Source organism: Mesocricetus auratus, unplaced genomic scaffold, assembly GCF_017639785.1.
Source record: "Mesocricetus auratus isolate SY011 unplaced genomic scaffold, BCM_Maur_2.0 Super-Scaffold_6730, whole genome shotgun sequence".
Lineage (NCBI taxonomy): Eukaryota > Metazoa > Chordata > Mammalia > Rodentia > Cricetidae > Mesocricetus > Mesocricetus auratus.
This window is the reverse complement of record NW_024429184.1, coordinates 55,475,444-55,499,269: the sequence shown is the minus strand read 5'-3', so window position 1 is coordinate 55,499,269 and position 23,826 is coordinate 55,475,444. Positions and strand designations below refer to the sequence as shown.

Genomic DNA, 23,826 nt, shown 5'->3' with positions numbered 1-23,826 from the left:
AAAATAAAGAAATGAATCGCTGTTTCTTCTATCCACATAGTTGTAGGGGTTTGGTCTTTCTTTGGTCTATTCTTAGGACTAATGTGTTAAAGGACAGGTGTTGTATGAAAGTAGGATCAAAGGGCAGTGCAGCAGCGAACACTGAAGATTAAGTGAGCCTGACAGTGTCAACACATAGGCCATTTATTTTAAAAAGAAGAACTATTCAAAGTAGGCAACTGGTAGTACTGTATGAAAATATTTTATATATAGATAATGCCAAAATTAAATATATACATTAATTAAAGTCTAACATATATTATTATCTTAAAAATATACTTCCCAAATTGAAAATTCAATTATACAAGCCTTAGTATACATAGATGGCAAAAGTGACTGAATACTAAGCTTCAGTATCTTTGGACTAAGTGAATTTCTATCTTTAAAAGTTCTTTTATTTAAAAAGATGTTCTATGCTCTTTACTGAAGGTACGTGTTATACATTCATGTTGAACTACATTTCTTGATACCTGTTTTAAATGCCTTAAGCTTTTCTTGCTGTCACTGCTTTGAGATACGACTCATTTTCATTAGAAATATCCATCACTGTGAGCACCCCAGCATCTCCAGCTTACAAGATGACAGCTCCACTCTTCGACGATTCACAGATGCACAGTGGGATACCATCATTTTGCTGGTAAAACAATGGTGACTTAGAGTCCTTGTAGGCTTTATTTTTGTGGCTTGGATATCTTCTGAAATGTGTGGGAAGGTTTAAAAAAGTATTGCAGATGGCATGATTGCTTTACAAAGTCAGCACAGCTAATGTCTATCCATATGTATAATTCTTACTGCAGCAATCCGTTGCATTGTTTGTGTCCATTTCTAGTACCTCATTGTGGTTTTCCCAGTTGCTCTGGTCATTTGACCAGGAGGTATCCAACAACTTCTGGGAGGATTTCAATTCTCAAAATGTAGATACTTGGAGGTTGCAAATACATGTCCCATGTTTATATACTGCCCTTCAAAATTTTATTCCAACAAGTTTTTATCTCTCTCAGTAGCCTCTTTAGGAAACATGGATCATTCTTTTTCTTTTCCTTTAAATTCTTTTCTTCCTAGAGAAATAAATTCATAAAATTCAATTTAATATCTTGATAAAATGTGTCTCAAAATATTTGCTTTTTATTTTTCATTATATTAGATTATACCTAATATTTAGTAAACAAGAAAAATGACTTATGTATAACATCTTAAAACTATGACCTATGATGATAATTGCAAATTCTGACTGACAGGAAAATCCATTCTACTTATGCTGAATGTTTCATATGTCATTTTCACCCTGCATCAGTGGACACAAGAGCCTAAAATTTCACAAAAGGTAAATTATTTATGTAATTTAATTGAACTTTTTATATGAAAAAATAAATTTTAGTTAAAGGATTTAACACCAAAAATGTTTAGATTAATGATAATTTATGTGATTCAACTTGGAATACCTTGGAATCTATTACAAAAACCTAGTATTTATTGAAGTATGACTGGCATCTACCTCATAATTTGTTTTTTCTCACCACAGTAAGAATTTTTAAATGCTACTAGTACAGTATAGACAAAATGGAGAGAGATGCCTGCATACAGCAGATACTGGAGGGCGATGGTCATGTTTCTTCTGACCCATGTGACATGGTAGAATGATTCTTCATTTAGTGAAGAACCAGTTATTGAATATTTTCTAGGTCAGATATTATGCTCACTACTCCACATATTTTACTTTATCCCAGTGACCTTGATGACTTCACCTTTGTTCAAAAATGAGGATACTAAAGCCACAAAGAGGCAAAAACCAGTTGTGACACAGCTGTGATTTTTTGTTTTTGGCTTTTTGAGGCAGGGTTTCTCTGTGTAACAGTCCTGGCTGTCCTCGAACTCACTGAGATCCACCTGCTTCTGCCTCCCAAGTGCTAAAGTAAAGGTGTGTGCCACCATCACCCAGCCTCATCTCTTTTTAATTTAGTCAAAAATTCATATCTCTATTAGTTACATCCTTAAGTAATATCCCAGAATGTAGATTTTAAATAACTTCAAAAAGGCAGATGACAGATTTTGCAGATAGACAATGGGAAAACTTTTCATTAACCTTTTCAGGACATTTTTAATGTTCATTTGACTAAGTTACTATACTTGGATAGCAGATATGCAATTGGTACTTCCATGGTGGTATAGTACTTATTCATAGGTTCTACATCCTTGGATTTAATCAACTGTAATTTGAATATACTAGAGGAACATGGATGGACTGCACTGAACATGTGTGAACTCTTTTTCTTGTCATTTTTCTTCAAACTACACACCATAACACCTTTATGCTCCCATTATGTGTTGATCAAATAGCAGTAATGGAACTGTGAGGAAGAATCCATCACCCACGAGTCAGCCTGCTCGCTGTTCAGTGTCCCCGACTTGTTAATCTTATAAAGCAGAGTCAAACGGGCTTTCTGACTTTGTAACCAGGGCAAGAAGAGCATTCTAAAGGCAGAGGTTTCCTTCGAGAGTGGGGATAATACAGCTCTACTGAACGTGGTCAGCAGCACTTAGAGCTGTGTGACGACAGAGGTGACCACTGGAGAAGGATAGCTTCCTAAACAGGCGGGATGTGTATTTGGTTCACAGTAAACAGCCCATGCTTACCTTGCTTGTGCAGTTCACCAGCATCTGTGTGCCCTGGGAAACTGTTAGCAAGTGGACATTGAATTCGTCACTGATATTCATTTTAAGAAATTGTTTCAACTTGCGAGCAGCACGATTTAGAAAAGCAGCTTCCTAACACAAGAAATCAAAAGGACCGTGATAAGAAGTTTTAGTTACTCACTTAACAAAAAACTAGAGAGCCCTGTCAGTAGTAAAACCCCAACTCCACCCCAGCTTTCTATTCTGGTTAATCACGTGACTAACGAGTAACAAGAACGAAAGTGTTTGGCTCTGAGCAGAGAGAGAACATGAAGTGCCTAGAGTTTGGTTTAATAATTATCTGGCTTTCAAATAGTCGTTTTTCACTATGTACATGCGGCTCTATCGTTTGTGAGGGAGCACATTACAAGACTATATACTTTTCACAGAATAATCAAAGAAGAAGTTTGCTGAAAACACTAGTGGGGAAAGGTAGGTGAGATTTTTCTTGCAACCATTTCTGAAAAATAGTGTTTGGGAGAATAGCTGATAGTAAAACAAAATAAGAAAATGAAGAGCCATGTAACCTAAGATATAACGCTTTTTAGATTAATTACTTAATAAATAAAAAGAATTCATGGCTTGATGATACTGTGGAGTTAATATCTATGTGAGTTGTAGAAAAACTAAAGAGCATCTCTGTTTCTTTGGGGGGAAAATTGCAAACTTTTGGAGATACTTTTTTTTCCATTGTAATTGACCAACTAGAGTTGATTTGGTCATAAACTTCGACAAATACTAAAAAAAAAAATCAAACTGTCTAAAAATAAATGGTGTGTGTGTGTGTGTGTGTGTATGTGTGTGTGTGTATGTGTGTGTACATGTGCAATCATCTTAACGAGGCCTTTCCTTCACAATAGTTTTTTGGTGGGTGAAAAGGGAGATATTTGTGCCTTTTTTATACATAGCTTTTAGTATTTTGAAGGTGAAAGACAGGAAAGTAGAAGAACAAATTATCTGCTTTTTAATCCACTGAGAACAGTATACCTGTAAAATTAACATACAATAGACCACAGTATAATATAATAGATGATTGCTAATCCTGTCATTGAGATGAAGAGATTATTTCATTAATTTAATTATCTAACAAGTTTGTATATAAAATCAAACTCATATGATAAATTCTAAATTGTCATTACCTTTGCATCATCACATGGATGTTTTTTAAAAAAGTTTGGCTCATTATTTGGACAATTGCTAACAGTTCCTGTCATTTTGTCCTGTAATAAATAATGTAAAACAATATGGTTAACACTGAGAATCTCTATAACATATAGTTATAAAATAGCATTTTAATAATATGAACACTTTAAGGAAAGTAAATTTGCCTGACTCTGCTAAGTAGTTATCAAGAACAGTTTTCTTTACATGAAAAATAAGGAAATGTGTACAGTATCACCTCAAATAAAATTTAGAATCTTTGAAGAACAAGTTGGACTAGCTCTGTTCAACAAACTAGCAATTCCAGGATTTCCTACTTCTCAAAGACTTCAGGCAATCTTAGTCTGATTGATATTGTGAAATCAACAAGTACAGCAAGAGCAAGATTAGTAAAGGGCTTATAATGTTCATCTGCTACCCAGGAAAGTATGTGTTGCTCATACAAAGGTTGAGTGATTTCCTGACTTTAAAATACATGTGTTACTGTTTCACCTGGAGTAAGTTGTGCCTGAACACATAATTGTTTAAAGATTCAACACTCACTGATGGCTGTTGTTCAAAGTTTTCTGCAAAACCCTACACTGAAGCCAATTTAAGAGAATAGTGACCTAGTTTCAATTGGCATTTGGCACATGGGTGACTGCATCCTTCAAGCAAGGTAACTTCATACCTTTGGAAAAGCATGCTTTTAGAGATGTGTCTATATCAGCTATGCAGTATTTAGTTCATACTCTAAACATCACAGTTACAAGACATGTGTTTCCTAAAACTATCATCTTATTATATTTAACAGTAATAAAAAAGTATTTGTCATACAGGTCTTTCACCTGTTTGGTTAGAGTTACCCCAAGATATTTTGTGTTGTTTGTGGCTATTGTAAAGGGTGATGTTTCTCTGATTTCTTTCTCAGTCCTTTTATCGTCTGCATATAGTAGGACTACTGATTTTTTTGAGTTAATCTTGCATCCTCCCACTTTGCTGAAGGTGTTTATCAGACGTGGAAGATCCCTGGTAGTGTTTTTGGGGTCACTTACATAAACTATCATATCATCAGCAAATAGTGAAAGTTAGACTTCTTTCTTTCCCATTTGATCCCCTTGATCTCCTTTTGGTGTCTTAGTACTCTAGCAAGAACTTCAAGTATAATACTGAAGAGATATGGAAAGAGTGGACACCCTTTTCTTGTTCCTGATTTTAGAGGAATCACATTGAATTTCTCTCCATTTAGTCTGATGTTGGCTGTGTGTTTGCTGTATATTGCCTTTGTTATGTTTAGGTATGTTCCAGATCTCTCCCAAGACCCTTATCATTAAGGGGTGTTGAATTTTGTAACATCTAGTGATCATGTGACTTTTCTTTCTCAGTTTATTTATATGGTGGATTACACTGATGGATTTTTATATGTTAAACCATCCCTGCATTTCTGGGATGAAGCCTACTTGACCATGGTAGATGATTTTTCTGATGTACCCTTGGATTTTATTTGCCAGTTCTTTTTTTGCATAGATGTTCATGAGGGATATTGGTCTGTAGTTCTCTATCTTAGTTTTATCTTTGTGTGGTTTGGGTACCAAGGTAATTGTAGGCTTATAAAAAGAGTTTGGCAATGATCTTTCTGCTTCTATTGTGTGGAACAATTTGAGGAGTATTGATATTAGCTCTTCTTTGAATTTCTGGTAGAATTATGCACTGAAACCATCTTGCCCTGGGCTTTTGTTTTTTGCTTGGAAGACTTTTGATTTCATTAGGGGTTATAGGCCTATTTAAATTGCTTATCTGTCTTGAGTCTTTAAAGAAAGAAATTAAAGAAGATACCAGAAAATGGAAAGATCTTTCATGCTCTTGGATAGGTAAGATAAACATAGTAAAAATGGCAATCTTATCAAAAGCAATTTAGAGATTCAATGCAATCCCCATCAAAATCCCAGCACAATTCTTTACAGACCTTGAAAGGATAATACTTAACTTTATATGAAAAAAAACAAAAAAACTCAGGATAGCCAAAACAACCCTGCACAATAAAGAAACTTCTGGAGACATTACCATCCCTGACTTCAGCCTCTAGTATAGAGCTATAATAATGAAAACAGCTGGATATTGGCACAAAAATAGACAGGTAGACCAACAGAATCAGAATTGAGAACACTGATATTAACACACACATCTATGAACACCTGATTATTGACAAAGAAGTTAAAGTTACACAATGGAATAAAGAAAGCATCTTCAACAAATGGTGCTGGCATAACTGCATGCTGGCATGTAGAAGACTGCAGATAGATCCATATCTATCACCATACACAAAACTTAAGTCCAAATGGATCAAAGATCTCAACATAAATCCAGCCACACTGAACCTCTTAGAAGAGAAAGTGGGAGGTACCCTTGAATGAATTGGCACACAAGACAGCTTCCTGAACTTAACATCAGTATCACAGACACTGAGATAGACAATTAATAAATGGAATCTCCTGAAACTGAGAAACTTATGTAAGGCAAAAGACACAGTCAACAAGACAAAATGGCAGTCCACAGAATGGGAAAAGATCTTCACCAACTATACATCTAATAGAGAGCTGATTTCCAAAATATACAAAGACCTCAAGAACACCAAAACACCAAATAATCCAATTAAAAAGTGGGGGTAGAGAACTAAACACAGAATTCTCAATAGAGGAATCTAAAGTGGCTGAATGACACTTAAGAAATTGCTCAGCATCCTTAGCCATCAGGGAAATGCAAATCAAAATGATTCTGAGATACCATCTTACACCTATCGGAATGACAGTTTATGCTGGAGAGAATGTGTAGAAGGGGGAATGTTTCTCCATTGCTGGTGGGAGCGCAAACTTGTATGACAACTTTGGAAATCAGTATGGCAGTTTCTCTGGAAAATGGGACAGTCTACCTCCAGATTCAGCAATTCTACTCTTAGGAATTTACCCAAATGATATACAGACATACCACAAGGACATCTGTTCAACTGTGTTCAAAGCAGCATTATTTGTAATAGCCAGAACCTGGAAGCAACCTAGATGCCCCTCAACTGAAGAATGGATATAGAAAATGGGGTACATTTACACAATGAAGTACTATTGTTGGTAAAAGAAAAAAACAATGGAATCTTGAAATTCACAGGCAAATGGACAGGACTAGAAGAAACCGTCATAATTGAGGTAACCCAGTCACAAAAGACAAACATGGTATGTACTCACTCATATATGAATATTAGACATAGAGCAAAGAATTATTAGCCTGCAATCCACACCTCTAGAGAAGCTAGGAAACAAGGAGGACTGTAAGAGAGACATACATGGTCCCCCAGTGAAGGGGAAAAGGACAAGAGACCCTGAACATATTGGGAGCATGGAGGAGGGAGGAAGGAAGTAGGAGGAAGAGGAGGCTAGAGGAGAACTTGAGGGATCAGAAAGATTGAGTACGGAGAGGAATAAAGGAGAGCAAGAAAAGAGATAAATAAATATAGGGATACACTATAGGATTTTTGTTTTGTTTTCTGAGACAGGGTTTCTCTGTACTGTTTTGGAGGCTGTCCTGGAACTCCTCTGTAAACCAGGCTGGCCTTGAACTCACAGAGATCCTCCTGCCTCTGCCTCCCAAGTGCTGGGATTAAAGGCATGAGCCACCAATGCCCGGTGATCCACTATAGGTTTAACGAGAAATCTGGCACTAGGGAATTGTACAGAGATCCACAAGGATGACCCCAACTGGGAATCTAAGCAATAGTGGAGAGGGTAACTTAAATGCCCTTCCCCTATAATGAGAATGATGACTGCCTTATATGCCCTCACCCAGTAGCTGATGGAAGCAGAAGCAGAAATCCATAGCTAAGCACTGAACCAAACTCCTGGAATCCAGTTTCAGAGAGGGAGGAGTGATGAACAAAGAGGTCAATACCATGCTGGGAAAACCCACAAACAGCTGACCTGAGCAAGTGGAAACTCATGGACCCCAGGCTGACAGCTGGGCAACCAACGTAGGACCAAACCAAACCCCCTGAATGTGGGTGTCAGCTAGGAGCACTGTGCAGTCTATGGGGCCTCTGATAGTGGAACCAAGATGTATTCCTACTGCAGGAATGGACTTTGGGAGCCCATTCTCCATGAAGGGATACTCTCTTAGCCTAGATACACAGGAGAGGGCCTATGCACTGCCCCAAATGACTTGACAGATTTTGATGATCCCTCATGGAAGGCCTCACCCTCCTTGGGGAGTGGATAGGGGATGGAATGGGAGGCATGGTAGGATGGGAGGGAGAGGGAACTGGTATTGATATGTAAAATAAGATTGTTTCTAATTTAAATAACATTTATAATAAGAGAAAAAATTATTTGTCTACTAAGTAATTTTTCTATCAAGTTTTATTTAAGCTCAAGAATGGTGTCAAATTATATATACAATTTTCTTTCGTTAAAGATACAAAATCACATATGAAAACTGACACCAAATTAAATTCTTGGAGTATTCTAGCAAATTTCATAATTATATTTGATGCTCCTTTTTGGTTAGGCCAATGCTCTGAAACACTAATACAATTCAGTCTTGTATGCTGTAGAAAAGAATGTTGTACTGACTGAATTAACTGTGATGGCCCTACACTTTTAACATGGGAATAGAAGATGTCAAAGTTGCCTTCTGAAGTTACTACACAAGTCTACCAAGAGTAACTCTGAGTATGAATTCATAGGAAAAGAAAACAGTTCCTATCTCATGATTTAGCAAGTGCCAGCTAATAGATTCTTATAGGCATTTGGTTCATTTAAATATTATTCATGGTTTATTAGAAATCCAGAAAACCACAATAGAAGAGTCAAAATATTGTGAGCTCTGGTTTGAATTTTTTTCTTAGAAAGGGTCTTTGATATCATTAGGTTGTACCTTTCTGTTTATTTCTACTAGTTAGTTAACCCTCTCGTCTTAATTACTGTTCTGTTGCTCTTAAGAGACACCAAGATCATGACAACTCATATAAAATTAAGTATTTAACTAGGGGGTGGGCTTGCTTGCAGTTTTAGAGGTTTACTCCATGACCATCACAGCAGGAAGCAGACAGACATAGTATTGGAGTAATAGCCTAGAGATTTACAACCTGATCCACTGGCAGCAGGCAAAGGCTCGGCCTGGCATGCTTCTTGAAACTTCAAAGACCCATCTTACCTCTCCAACAAAGCTACAGCTACTAATCCTTTCCAAATAGTTCTACCAACTGGAAACTAACCATTAAATTACATGAACCCATGGGGGCCACACTCATTCAAACCACCACATTCCACTCCCTGATCCCCATAGGCTTGTAGCCAAGTCAGAATATAAAGTGCATCCAGTTCAGCTTCAAAAGTCCTCATAGTCTTTCAGTCTCAAGACTTACAAATTCAAAGTCCTGAGACTCATTGAGACTTAAGGCAATTCCTTAATTGTAAAACCCAGTAAAAGCAAAAATCAAAATGTCAATCACATACTTCCAAATACATTGCCACAAAATATATAATACCATTCCAAACGGGAGGAATGGGAACATATTAATGAAACACTGGACCAAAGAAAGACTGAAACCCAGCAGGTCAAACTCCAAATTCTGTATCTCTCTGCCCAATGTCAAAGGGCTGAGTAGATAGCTCTTCATATCTCTTACACCTTCTAGCTTTGCTTACTGAAACACACTTATCTTTCTTGGGCTGATTCCAAACTCTGTGTAGCTTCTCTTCTTGTCAAGTATCCTAGGCTGTGGCTTCTCCAGAATATTGGGATCTCAATCACAATCCAGGATTCACCATCAGAGCTTTACACAAAGGCTTCTCTGGGCCTCTGTGCAAGGGCCCCCTTGTCACATGCCTCACCTCAAAAGCTTTCCTTAAACATGGAGGAAGATTCCATAATCCCTTTCCTGAATTTTTCTTGACCTGAAACCCAGGCGAACTACTGCTTGCTGGAGTTGAAATCTGACTCTAAGGTCACAAGTTCTCCTGCTTGTTGGAGTTTGAACTTGGCCCCTCCTTGAACTATATTTGCATAAATCTTCCATTGTTGTTTAAGTCAAATACTTTATACCTTTCCTTTCACAGGTTGCAGGATTAGCTGGGAAGGGTCTTGCTTAGAGGTTACCACTTCCATTTATTCCAAGCAGCATCAGGCCTTTGAGATTCTCATCTGCTTGAGCTCCAATATTAAATTTCTTAATCCCCTTTTTCTCCTCAAACTGTGTCACTTGGCACAGTTGATATGACACTGTCTTGGAATCTCCTCTGCCAATGATATTAATACAAAACCCTTCAATTTAGCCTCAGGTAAATTTTTCAACAAGGGCAGAAAACATCCACATTCTTTGCCAAAATATCACAAATATAGTTTCTAGTGCAGTTGATATTGTTCTCTGAAACCTTTTGAGCAATGTCTACAGAGTCCAAATTGGCCTCAGAACTACTGTCTTCCATGCTTCTATTAAGATGGCCCATTAAACTCCACTTAAATATTCAACTGACTTTTCTTGTTCAAAGTGCCAATGTCACTTTAAGTATATTTATCCTCTAATCATTTTGCTTTATGTGTGTTTTTCTACAAAATATTACATATGATTATTTAATGAGACACTAATTTCCAATTTATATTTTAGCCTTTATTTTCCCCTGAAAATCCAGAGTTTACCATTTTTCCAATTTTTGCTTCTCTAATATTATATTAATCTTAACTCCCTTTATGTTAATTTCTTAAAAAATGCTAAGAAGAAAAAATGTTAGCATTTTCTACTGCTTTTATGGGTAATCTATTTATTTGTTTAATGTATGGAGGTGAAAGTACAGGTATACACTTACAGCAGCACATATGTGGAAGATAGATGACAACTCTTAAGAGTTTTTGTCACCTGGTGAGACCCAGAAATTGAACTCATGTTGGTAGGCCTACGATACAAGTACATTTACCCGCTAAGCCATCTCATTGGCCCTAATCTTTTTACTTAAATTCTTCCATTTTACTTTGCTTATATATTGTGTTCATTTCCTCATTTTTGGTGGAACCAATAAACAGTATTTCTGCCTTTCTAAGTGAAAGCTAAAACTGGTTGGATTATCGTTCAGCTAATACTTAGCAGTGTCTCCCACCTCATGGCGGAATGAACCTACTTCCCATGACTGTTTTAGCAAATTACCCAAAACTTGTTGGTTCAAAAAAAATAGAAATGCATTCTGTCACATTCCTAGAGATCAGATATTTAAAGTCAAAGTATTGAGTGAAGGTTCTAAGGGAGGATCCATAATCTGGCTCCTCTATCTACTGCTGGATGCCAGAATCTCTAGTGTTCCTGGCTTATGGCCATATCACCATATTTTATCATGGTGTGTGTCTCTGGTCTCTCAGACTTCTGTCTTATAAGGACATTTGCAATAACAGAGCTCTTCTGGTTTGTCCAGAATAATTTCCCCATGTCAAACGTTTAGTTTAATCATATTTTCAAAGATTCCTTTACCATAAATTTCCAGAGACTAGAATTTAGTATATTTGAATGACATAATTTAACTTATTGCAGAGAAGTTTGCTTTTCTGTCCATAAATATTAGATTTGGGACATGAACAGATGAGACCAGAGCACACTTCACTCTCAAAATTGGCTTCTTCTGATTTTTTATATAGGGAAAGGAATCAAGAAGCAGCTCATTCATTATCGCTGAGTAATAAATTTCAGTAAAGGTAGCATCAATAACAAAAATTTATCCTTTGTAATCTCTGAAGGTTAGAATTTGGGAGAAGCTTCTGGATCCACACCTGCCATGAAACACAGTTAAGATGTTGGCCTTGTCTGTAGTCATCTGGTTTTGACTAAAACTTGAGTATTTACTCTCAAGGTGCACCCCTACTTTACTTTTGATAGGCGCTCTCACGGTTTTACCATAGGAACATTTCTTCAGGCTTTTTTGAGTCATTTAACACAGTGTCTGGCTTTCCTTCAGTGTTCAACACCCCAAAGAAAAATATTTTCTACCTTTTCTAATTCAGTTTTAGAAGTCACACACTGTCTCTTCCACACTATTTCATTGGCTCAAATGGAAACATTAATTCTATTCTACCTTTAATTGGGGGAAAGAATTGAACTTTCTTTCAATAGAAGTTTCAAAGATTTTGTAGCCATATGTAAAAACAACCATATTCTTCTATGTCATGACTATGTAAAAACAACCATATTCTTCTATATCATGACTCAGAATGAATTATTTGGTAATGATGGGTCACAGTGTACATCTCTGAATGTGAGAAAAGTATGTCTTTGTTACATAGTAAAACTTACTGTTAGACATCAGTTAACTGACAAAAAAAGAGATGTTAAAGAACAGGCAGCTCTTTTGTTATCCAATTGTTGTATCTTCTACTATAGAATAGTTCTCTTGGTTTTTCTTTATAGAAGAAAATTTCAGTAGTGGTCTCACTCACTCTTCATGGTCACATGCACTTTGACCAAACTTTGTATGCATTTGTTGCATTCATTGCTTCTAGTTAGTATTTCAGTGCCTATTTGCTGTTTCTTGGCATTTGTTTTCTGAGACTGGTCTTCAAGATACAAAATATTTACAAAAAATGGAAGACTCAATCTTAAGTTTGATTATAGTTTTTGAAAATTTGTTTTCTACAAAAGTATTTTTAATTCCTGGTTACCATCATGACAGACCATTCATGGACAAATCTTAGTTCATCAAAAAGTATCATGGAGGGAGCTTATAAAATGTTGAGCTTAGTTCCCTGTATGAAATTTGTAAATTTGTATATTGTTTACAGAATCCTCTTTCAATTGGTACAAAATTTACAGCTTAGCAGACTGTATTTTGGGTTGGCATGTAGTTGATAATGCAAACAAAAACTCACTCATCATTGATCAAATATTTGTTGTGCACCTACCATGTGCTATTTAGTAGTAGAAATACAACTATAATAAAAATTACCTATGGTTCCTCCTCTCAATATGTTATTACTTGGTGGTAAAAACAGACATTAATCTGATAGCCACCACTATTACCACAACTTGGTAATTGTGGAATTATGAAACAAAATCCTTGTTGATTTTGTTGTTGTTGCTACTGTTGTTATAGTTATCTGAGCAGAGGAACCTCAGTTGAGAAAATTCCTCCATTATATTGCCTATAAGGCTTGTCTTTAAGGCATTTTATTGATTGATGATTGATGTGGGAGGGCTGAGCCTAATTTGGGTGGTTCTAATCATGGGCAGGTGATACTTCAGTTTATTCAAAGGTAAACTGAGCAAGCCACTGAGAGAAAGCCAGAAAAAGTCTCTGCTTAAGTTCCTGCCTTCAGTTTCCTATTGTGAGTTCCTGTCCTGACTACCTTTCTTGATAAATACAACTGTGAACTGAAATACACTTTACTGCGCCAAGTTGTTTTTGGTCATGAAGTTTATCACAGTAATAGACCAGTGGCATGAAGGGCTACAGATTGATTCTACTTAGGAACCCTCATTGAGGCTTTGTCTAGGACTGGACACCTCAACCAAGTACTGCAGTACAAGTCACCTAGGGATAAAGAAACAGGGGGTCTCAAAATATAGAAAATGGCGTTCATAGTTAGCTTCCTCTGGAGTGAATGTATCATGGCAGTAGATGGATGAAAAAAAAATCAAAGGAATGGAATATATCCAATAGATTAGAGATACAGCATCCTTAAGGAAAGAAAGGTGCCAGAAGAAGTTTAATCTTAAGAGCATGATAAGAAACCTTTCTAAATCCTACAGGTAAAAGTCAACTATTGACAAAATATTGGGTTGAGTTGGAAGGGGTCAAGCATATATCTGTGTGAATATCAGATATTTTTGCTATCTGTTATTGAATAGGGGCTTACTAGTGTCTCTGCTAGAATTTTAATTTCTATAATTAAGCACCATACCAAAAGTAACTTGAGAAGGAAGGGTTTATTACAGTTAGGGTGGGAACTTAAACAGGGCAACAACTTGGAGAAAGGAACTGATGCAGAGACCATGGAGGACTGCTGCCTACTGGCTTGTTCAGTCTGCTTTCTTATAGCACCCAGGATCACCTAAATATAACCCACAGTAGGTTGAGCCCTTCCACATTAAAAAAAAAAAGAAAATTGGAGATAGGCTTTCCCACTGGCCAGTTTGATAGAGAAATTCATCAGTTGAGATACCTTCTTCAAAAATGACTCAAACTGACAAAAATCAGCCAGTACAAGTGGATTTCTCAATAAGAAAGAAACCATAGATGGGGGAGGAGCTTGAAAATATTTAGGAAGCAAACTTAACATGATTTTAAAATGAAAATTATGGAAGACTGATACGTTAATAATGTTTCCTAGGTTTTCTGGCCTGTGTAATAAGTTATTCTGTCTGGAAATTTACTGGAGTATGGAATAATAGAAAAAAGTATGTGTTTGAAATGAAAAGTGATGTTCACACTGACTTCCAAAAACCCAGGAATAGAAGTCAAAGAAATGTGTACAAAGTGAGGCTGGTGAGTTAGAAGTGAAGCTAAGGGAATAGGTTGTTTTGATGAGGCAGTTCATACTGTAAATGCCAAATGAAAGGTCACTTAGGCTTGTACATATTTACTCACAGAAGGAAAACTAAGCTAATATAGAGAACAGAGTGCTAAAAAAGTCATGAATAAAAAATAATTACGTGCATTATAATAAACCTCAGATATAGAATTAGAAAGTTGGCCACAAAGTTAACCAAATAATCCAAGGAAACAAATTTTAGAAACAACAAAAAAATCAACTGAAGAAGCAAAGGCAATATAGTAAAAGCAACAGCAATGCAATATAGAACTTCAACATGTGTTTTGGTGACAAATAGCAAAACTCTAACCATATTAAGAAATAAAAAGAAGATGCAAATTACTAATACCAAAATTGAAAAGGCTACATTACTTTTATCTAATGGACATTAACTACACCTAGAACAATTTCTATGTATAGGTCTTAATATCTCATTGTAGGAATGTTATTACATAAAACAATAATAAATACATTTATGTGAAATTTCATTTGTTTGCTAGGGTGTTAGTTTTTAGGATAACTACAGATATCAAAAATCATAGATATTCTTGTCTCTCACATAAAATGAGAAAGTTTATCTTAGACTTAATTATTTAGTTTTCAATGGACTTTATATAAATGAAAACTTATTTTGCATATGTTATTAAATCATGAGAATTTTCATTAGCCTGTTGATATGTTAATTGGTATTCGAATGCTAAATCAGCTTTGCTTGGTGGTATATGAGTAGGCATTTTTCATTAGGCATATATTTTTGTAAGATGATAAGATTCATATGCCAGTAATTTTTGCCTCTAGTGTGAATCTAAGTTCATGAGGCATTCTAGTCTATAGTTTTCTTGTAATATTTTTGTCTAATTTTTATATTGTGACAAGAGTGAACTTTGATGCCTAGAAAAGCATGAATAATAGTTTTAAAAACTCAGAAGATATCAAAAGAATAGAAATGAGAGAGACATCCTATGTTCATACATGGAATGACTGCTGAAAGTCTAACCTACTTTATAAATTCAATGTAATCCAACTTACAATCCCACCGAATTATTTCAAGAATTAACAAACTGGTTCTATTGTTTATGTTGAGCAGAAGCACACATCATAACAAACAGTATTGAAGATGAACAAAGTTAAAGAACAGACATTGCCTAATCTGGAGACTCACTAGAAGATAACCATCACTATTCTCTAATACAGATGAAAGAATGGCAAGCAGATGAATGGGACTCTTGTCACCTTTTAAGTAGACCCATTTTTTAAAAAGGAGCTGATCTGTGGCAGAAAAGTAAAGGTAAAAAATACAATATCACAGTCTGACAAGTATATGAACACTTCTTACCACAAAAAGGTAGACACAAATATTACACTTTTCACAAAATTGACTGAAGTAAATCAAGATGTAATGCAAAATGTTAAACTAAAATCCTCCTTGCTTATGACATAGGATAAAAACTAGGTGATCATTTGCCTGCTGATATTTTTAAATACTGTTAAGTTTAAAAGTATGATCCTTTAAAAGTATGAAAGAAATAAATGAAAATAAAATTTTGCTTTGCAAAGTAGTACTGCTTTTCAAAAAAGAAGTGTCAAGAGAATGTAGAGATATACTGAAGACTGAGAAAACTTTTCACAAGAAACATCAAATGAAGAGTATTTTAAAATATTTAAATAGAAGTTTTAAAATAACAGTAAGATAAAGAACAACCCATTCAAAAAGGAAAGAAAATCCTGAGTCCTGAACATGTACCTCACTAAAGAAGATTATGTAGTGACAAAATATAGGAAGAGATGTTCAACATCACATGTCACCAGGGAAAGGAAAGAAAACAATGAAATACCACATGCCTCTCATGACTTTTGCAATATCTAAAATCTAAAACAGACCACACCAAACACTGGACAGGGTATGGAGCAATAAGAATTCTCAATTATTGCTTGTGGGAATCCAAAATGGCACTTCCATTTGGAAGGCAGTTTGGTTGTTTATCTTACAAAATTAAGCAAACTTTTCTTTAACTCAGCAATCTTGATCCTTAGTATTTACCCAAAGGATTTGAAAGCATGCCCATACAAATGCTGCAAATAGATTTAGAGTGGCTTTGTTATTTTCTCAATTGTGAAGCAATGGAAAGATCTCTCAGCAGGTAAGTGAATAACCAATGGCACATCTAGACAATGAGATACTTTTACTGAAAAAAAGATGTCAAACTACATGAAGACTTGAGGGAAATTTACATTTGTCTTGCTAGTGAAAGAAGGATTTAAGAAAACTATGTCTATCCGTAGCTTCCAGAGATCAGAGTGATGAATAGGGCAGTGAAGCTTTTCTACATGGTTCTATGATTTGAATATTTGGTATTTCAAAAATCAACCCACAGCTTTTTTTTTTTCACCAAGAAAGAACTCTGAAGTGAGATGTGGACACTGAGTGACAATGATGTGCCGAATCTTAGGTTGAAGCAAATCTGTCACTGTAATAGTCTACACTGCTGTCAAAGCAGTTTTTTTTCTAGAGTTCAGGGAGATATTGAAACTCTATCCTTTTGGTTGTGAAATTAACATTGGCCTTATAAATAAATTTCATTATTTGAAAAAATTTCTATGATAACAAAATGGGAGGTGCAACTCCAAAACATTGACAAATAGCTGGGCATTGATGTCAAATGTCTGTAATCCTAGAACTTGGTTAATGGAAGTGGGATAATCAAAAGTTAAAGTTATCTTTAACGATGTAGCACATTAGGGGCCATCCTGGGCTATGTGAAACCCTTCTTCAAAAAATATGTTAACAATAAGCAAGGGTGACATAACTAGAACATCAATGAAGTAACACACACACACACACACACACACACACACACACCAGGTTATTATTGTTATTCAAGTGTCTAAAGCCCTGCAAAGATAGAATCTAGACATTATAAAAAATATTTTCTGAATACCGATTTTTGTAAGAAAACTTCCAAGCAACTCAAACCAATAAATTCATATTTGAAGAAAAAATAAGCACTGACCCTTTGCTTAGAAAATACCAAATTGTTATAGCAAAATGTCATCAGGAGTCATTTTATTGCTATGTTCTTTTGCAGAATAACAGTATTTGATTTTCCCTTATGTCTATGGCATATTTAGTCTTCAGTTTTTGGGTATCAAGTATGAGTTCCATCTCATTAAGTGAGTCTTCAATCTAACCAGAAAGTCGTTGGTTGATCCCATAACATTTGTGCCACTATTGTACCATATCATACTTCACAGGCAGGTCACTGTTGTAAATGACAGGGCTTATAGCTGGGTCAGGGTTACCTTTCTCTTCTGGTATTGTGCAGGGTACTTTCCAGTGCCAAGAATGCTTCTCACTAAAGGCCAGCTCAACTTATTAGTGTTTGATGAAATATGTAAGTGTTGTCTCCAACAATAGGGCCTTAACATTGGTTTGTGGAGAGCAACAAATAAATAGCCTTGGCAATAGCCTGTGATATTTGGGAGTTTTCATGGGCCCTTTTGTCCAAAGGCTCAGCAAGATATAACCCATTTCTGACACTGGAAATTTTACTTGGTGGTGTAACACATCTAGTTGGGACACTGTCTCTTCTGTTATTTGGTGACTCCATTTAGACGTCTTTCATATATGCATACATTTTAGAAAGCTTCTACAGTAGTAGGTTTCCATATGGCTTTTCAAATGACTTACAGTGATAGCTGTCCCTCCCCCTTATTACTCCTTTACCCTTTCTTCTACCCCTTACCTATTAAATCCTATTCTAGTTTCACGCTTTTTCTCTGTAGCAATATGTTCTATTTCTACTTCCTTAGGAGATCCTCTTCTGCCCCCTACTCCCTAAGTACCTGACCTCAGTGATCATTGCTATTGTAGCATGCATAACTATGTTGAAAAGCTAATGTCCGTACATAAGGTAGCTTACAATGCTTATACATTATTCACAATGCTGTCTTTATATAAATGAGAATGATTCAAATGTTTTAATCAGTTAACAGAAGAGTTATATAGATAAATTCTATTAAAATTCTTCCAAATCTTAACCCTCTTCCACATATTGGTGATGCTTTTTATTTATTTACCAATGCATACATTAACTTTAAAATAATTTATGTAACATAAATTAATATTTTATAGCAATACCTGTCTTCATAAGAACCAAGATAAAATGGCAAAAGGTTAAATTTTGGCTAGTCTTTTGAAAGAGCTTAATTCAAGATGGTTCCTAAACTTCAGTATGTGACTAATAAAAGAGAATAGCGGGAGCAGGAATTCCAGAATGAGAAAACAAAGCGAAGGCACTGTGATCCAAAAATGCATAGCTTGTTTGGGAAATAGTAAGCAATCATGTCTAATTCTGTTAGAAAGGTAGCAGTCTATATTGCATGAAAATTGGGGTAAGCAAACTGCAAAGAAAAGTGTACAGATAAGGAATTAGTACTGTGTTCTGGAACAACTAGTGGGAAGTTACTGCATCCGGCTATGGCATGGTCTCAGCCTTGCCTTGTAATGATAAGCACTTGTTTAGGAAATACTCAGAAACACTCAGAAATGCATTTCTGATGATTGCATTTATTCACTTTGCCTGAGGCAAATTAAGTGATGTATAGACACGAATCATGGGAAGAATAGTGTAAGAACAAATCCAGAGGCTGGAAAAAGCTTGCTTGCCATAATTCTGCTTTGCCAGAAGTTTGCAACTGGCACAGTTGATTGAAGGCTCTGGATTCAACCTGGCAATGTCTTATTAAATAGAGGGGCATGCTTCCGAGTGGAACAGCCATTGTAAAGTAACTTATATGGCAATCAGCTCCCAAATTGTTCGGTTTTCTGCCAAAAGAATGGTGAAAAACAAACAAACAAATGCATGTGGGCTGGACCATGTTTAGTATATGTAATATTTTGGATGATCCTTTACAAGTTCTCATCAATGAACAAATTTGAAAAGGTAACAAATAAGAGGCATTTGTAAAAGCTAAGGCAATCCTTATGAAATCCTGTACCCCAAGTCTCTCCTTTAGCTGCCCTATGCTTCTAAGTTAACAAAGGCAGCTATCTGAGAACAGAAACAGAAAATTTTCCTGTTTCATCATTATTTCCTTATTATGAACATAAATAACATATATATGGTTTTCTGAGACAAGATTTCTCTATATAACAGTCCTGGCTCTCCTGGAACATGCTTTGTAGACCAGGTTGGCATCAACTCACAGAGATCTACCTGCCTGGGACTCCCAAGTGCTAGAATTAAAGGCATGTGCCACCACTGCCTGACAAATAATATTTTTTTGTCTGACACGTGTGAAACAAATATCCTTAATACATTGACTAAATACCCCCAAAGAATATCCTACTAAAATTTATGGAGAAATTTTAATATGTGATACATTGTAGTAAACAACAAACAAAATATTTAAATAAACAAAAATTTTGTTAATCTCCCACTCTTTATGGCCAAGAGTAGGTCAAGCACAAGAAACCTGTAATTGCCATTCTGATCATTTAGTTTATACTCCTAAGGCAACACATTTTATAGTATGTGTGTTGATTGCAGTTAAAACACCAGCAGAAATAGGGAAATAAACATCTTAACAACTAGTATTTATGGAAATTCACTGTAGAGAATTCCAGAGGGAAAATGCAAAGTCCACCCCACCAAAAACAGCCTTCCAAATACTGTTTCTCAAATATAGTATTTCAGAATATCATCGTGAAAGTGCCACACCAAAAACTTAGATAACAAACATTGAGATGGTAAGTTTTTGCTTATGAAAAACCTGTATACAATTTGTTCGATTGGATGGAGCTTAAAATGTCATTTGGTAAAACTGGCTAGAAATATTATTATTATTAAGCGCAAAACAAAGGAAGGTCTCACAAAAAGGTAACTCATAAACACTGGTTATTAAACCACCCCATGTATAAAATTGTGTCTCTACATAACCCCTTTTGCAGGGAGTAAATGTATATCCTCTACTTGGGGGTTGTCTTCAGTATACAATGTGCTGTTTTATTGCTTTGTGCTATTTAAGTTGCAGTTATGTAAGTCTGATGATAAGAAAGGATGTTGCCGGAATTGTATGAGTCAACAATTGGCAGATTTCCTTGGATAACAATGTTCATGTCAAATACAGACACACTGCATGGTTATTGGAAACCTGGCTACATAGCCACCTGCACTTGATGAAGCGCCACAGACCATAAATTATGTATATACAACTCTGAGCATGTAGAATGGAATTGTAAGATTTGTCTGCTTAGGTATCCCTCTCAAAGTCCTCAAAGTAGACTGTAATTCTACATCAATGCAGCAGAAAGAACATAGTCCTAAAGTTAAGTGAGCTATTAGAATTAAACAGTTTCATAATAGATCACAGATATTATGCAAATCAAAAGTCTAATTATGAATGAGGAAAGTCAAACTCTGAAATAATTAAATGATTTGTTCAAAGTCTGATAGACAATGATAAAGCAGTGTCTCTGGCTTTTCCACCTCCAGTCCAGTGCTCCTCTCCTAAGGTTAGGGTGATGTGAAGAAGCCTGTGTTTGAACGTTTTGTGCAAAATGAAAAGGCTTGCTCAGAGCAATGGCTTTCACACACACACACACACACACACACACACACACACACACACACACACAAATGTCCATGACATTTGGCATTCCATATAGTAACGAAAGGTCCATTTAGAAGTGGATATTCCATGATGGAGGCTAGCTACAGCTTAGGGCCTCATTGAAGTTCTGGGAAGCATTTTATTAAAAGAAATACTGGCTAAAGAAAATTTTGAAGACAGAAGTTAATAAAGATCAGTTTGTGAATTCTATAAAATGGAAAATCATTTACTTGCTTGAGTCAAGCAACTTAGAACCATTTTGAATATGACAGGGTTTTTATTTTCATGTGTTCCTAGGGATGGAAGTAGGAAAGCAAATTTGGAAAGCATTGTTGCTTGTATTTTCCATCTAAACAGAGTTATATACTATCACTGGTAAACTGTTACAGACTTCTGGGTATTGTTCCGTTGACCTTTATATATTAAGTCATATAATTCTTATACCACTTCAATGACATATAGATGCTGATATTATCTTCATTTTAGAAATAAAGAAATTTGGTCTAGAAAGATTAACTCATTTGCCCATTATTATATAATGACTAAATGTTCTGCATGTTGATGGAAGACCCACTGTGCCATGTCATAGGGTAAACTGGATATTGCTCACTGTAGTCATCATGGTGAATAGAAAACTTTCTTCTCTGTAAATTACATTTCTCCATCATAGTCCTTAATACTGGTGATGACCACTGAATTAGTAACTTGTGCAAATAACCTTCATAGATAGAAAAACAACTAATGCACAGATACTATCATTATGTGATAAAAATGTTATCCAACTATCTGGATGGGATTCAACTTTGTAAGCACATAGAAAAAAGATTGAGAGTAGCAAACAATGTTTAGAGGTGGGCTTAAAACTAATAAAGTTAACATAAGTTTGCTAAAATAGCTCCTTTTTTGTTTTTGTTTTTTGAGACAGGGTTTCTCTGTGTATAGTCCTGGATGCTCTGGAACTCACTTTGTAGATCCGGCTGGCTTCGAATTCACAGAGATCTGCCTGCTTGGGTGTTGGAATTAAAGGCATGTGCCGCCACCACCAGGCCAGTGAGCTTTACTTGCCATGTATAAAAAGCCATGGGAAAAATGAATTTCTGCATTTAATTACAAAAATCCTGTGTTTAGTTTGATAAAATAAAGTTCAAGTATATTAGATATACCAGACTCATCAAAGGACAGGCAGTAGGACATCTACAGGCCAACTATAAAGCAAACAAATCTTGACAATAAAGGAGATTTATACAAAGGAATTTGGAAGAGGCCTCCCTCACTGAGGTAGACTTTGCAATACTGTCCTCTCTGATGTGGGACAACTCATTTTACTTTTGCTTCCTAATCATCTACTCGTTCTTTAGCATCCTATTTAAATTAAAATCCCCCTTTAGTCACTGCAGTCCATTCAAAGTTGAACACATCAGCTATCTTTCCATTGGCAGATTACAATTAGTAAATGCTGTTTTAATCAATATTTACTTAAATGAACTATTAAGGAATAAGTTTTCAAGAGGTCTGGAAACTTATTGGTACCCTATTTTTTTGCATTTCAGGAGAAGATAGTCACTAATTAGGGTTACGGTTAATATTGTATAGTAGCTGCATACTATGTTAAAGTGGCAATCAAATAAGCAACTTAAAATATGCCAAATGTGAATTTGTAATCACTATTGTTTACATGCTTTACTTTATAACTGTTTATAACCCACATGAGCTTTGTATATTGATTTCAACTTTGGCCAATCCAGTGTGTGTGTGTGTGTATGTGTGTGTATGTATAACAAAGTGATAAGCTGAGGACCTTCCAAGTATTAGTACAATGCTCTACCAGGAAGCAGTATTTCTTGTGCCCTCCTAAGTTTACTTTTAGGACACAAAGTGCAGAGTCAAGTACCATGTTGAATATTTTCAATGATTCTGGAAAGCAGAAGTGAGTTGGTCACCAGTAAAACAAATACTTTTAAAAAGAATTGCCAAGTGAGTCAAGTTTGGTGACTTAGCTGTCACTTAGAAGGAAAAGGGAATGCTTTATTCTATAGCTTGGTTCAGTTATGATAAGCCATCTGCTAGTCAGACTGCAAGGACACAAGCAAACAATTATGATAGTTATTATACTCAGTTCATATAAAGAATATGGAAAGAATGTAAGTCATATAATTATTTTTAGACTATCGCTGTTATGGTCTAAAGGTTTGTGTGAACCCATATTCAGTTGTTGGACTCTTAATTCACAGTATGATGAGGTAGGGGGTCTGGAAGGCAGTTACATCGTGAAATAGCTGTCATGAATGGAGTTAGAGCTCTCAGGAAAGAGACCCCAGAAAGTTCTTCTGTGCTCCTTCTACAGTGTGAGGCTCTGCAAAATCCATTGTGGGAGAGCAGGAAGGGCTCTTACCATGCTGCTACCATTGTCTCCTACCTATGGCTTTGTTACTTTGGTATGGCCATGACAAAAGACAGCCACTTGTCACTCATGCATGTCAATATCTGTACAGTATAATCTACTACTGTTTATATACTTTAATATAATAAATTTATTGATGAACTTACTAACCCAGTCAATAAATATTAGTGCAGGAGCATTCTTGGTGACACAGATGTACTGACTAACAAGCATGATCTGCACTCACAAGTAAAGTAATTCTGGACAGTAATAAGAGTCATGAGGAAAATAAGTTGGCAATATAAGAAAGAGGGAAATTTCTGGTAGAGGCAGAGGAGGCAGAGAGGCAGAGGAGGCAGAGAGGCAGAGAGGCAGAGGCAGAGGCAGGAACTCTGTGAGTTGGAGGCCAGTCTGGTTTACAAAGAGAGTTC

General features: G+C 35.9%; 1 protein-coding gene across 2 annotated transcripts in view; it reads right to left on the bottom strand.

Moving 5' to 3' along the window:
* Window positions 1-170: 170 nt before the first annotated feature.
* The window catches only part of Il7 (interleukin 7), a 41,180-nt gene continuing 17,524 nt past the window's right edge, over window positions 171-23,826 (bottom strand). For both annotated transcript variants that reach the window (XM_040741397.1, XM_040741398.1), the window contains exons 3-5: window positions 3,852-3,932; window positions 2,674-2,805; window positions 171-1,097 (exon numbers count right to left, since the gene is read on the bottom strand). In XM_040741397.1, coding sequence (XP_040597331.1) covers window positions 990-1,097; window positions 2,674-2,805; window positions 3,852-3,932 — 321 coding nt within the window. In that variant the 3' untranslated portion in view covers window positions 171-989. The remainder of the gene's footprint in view (window positions 1,098-2,673; window positions 2,806-3,851; window positions 3,933-23,826) is intronic.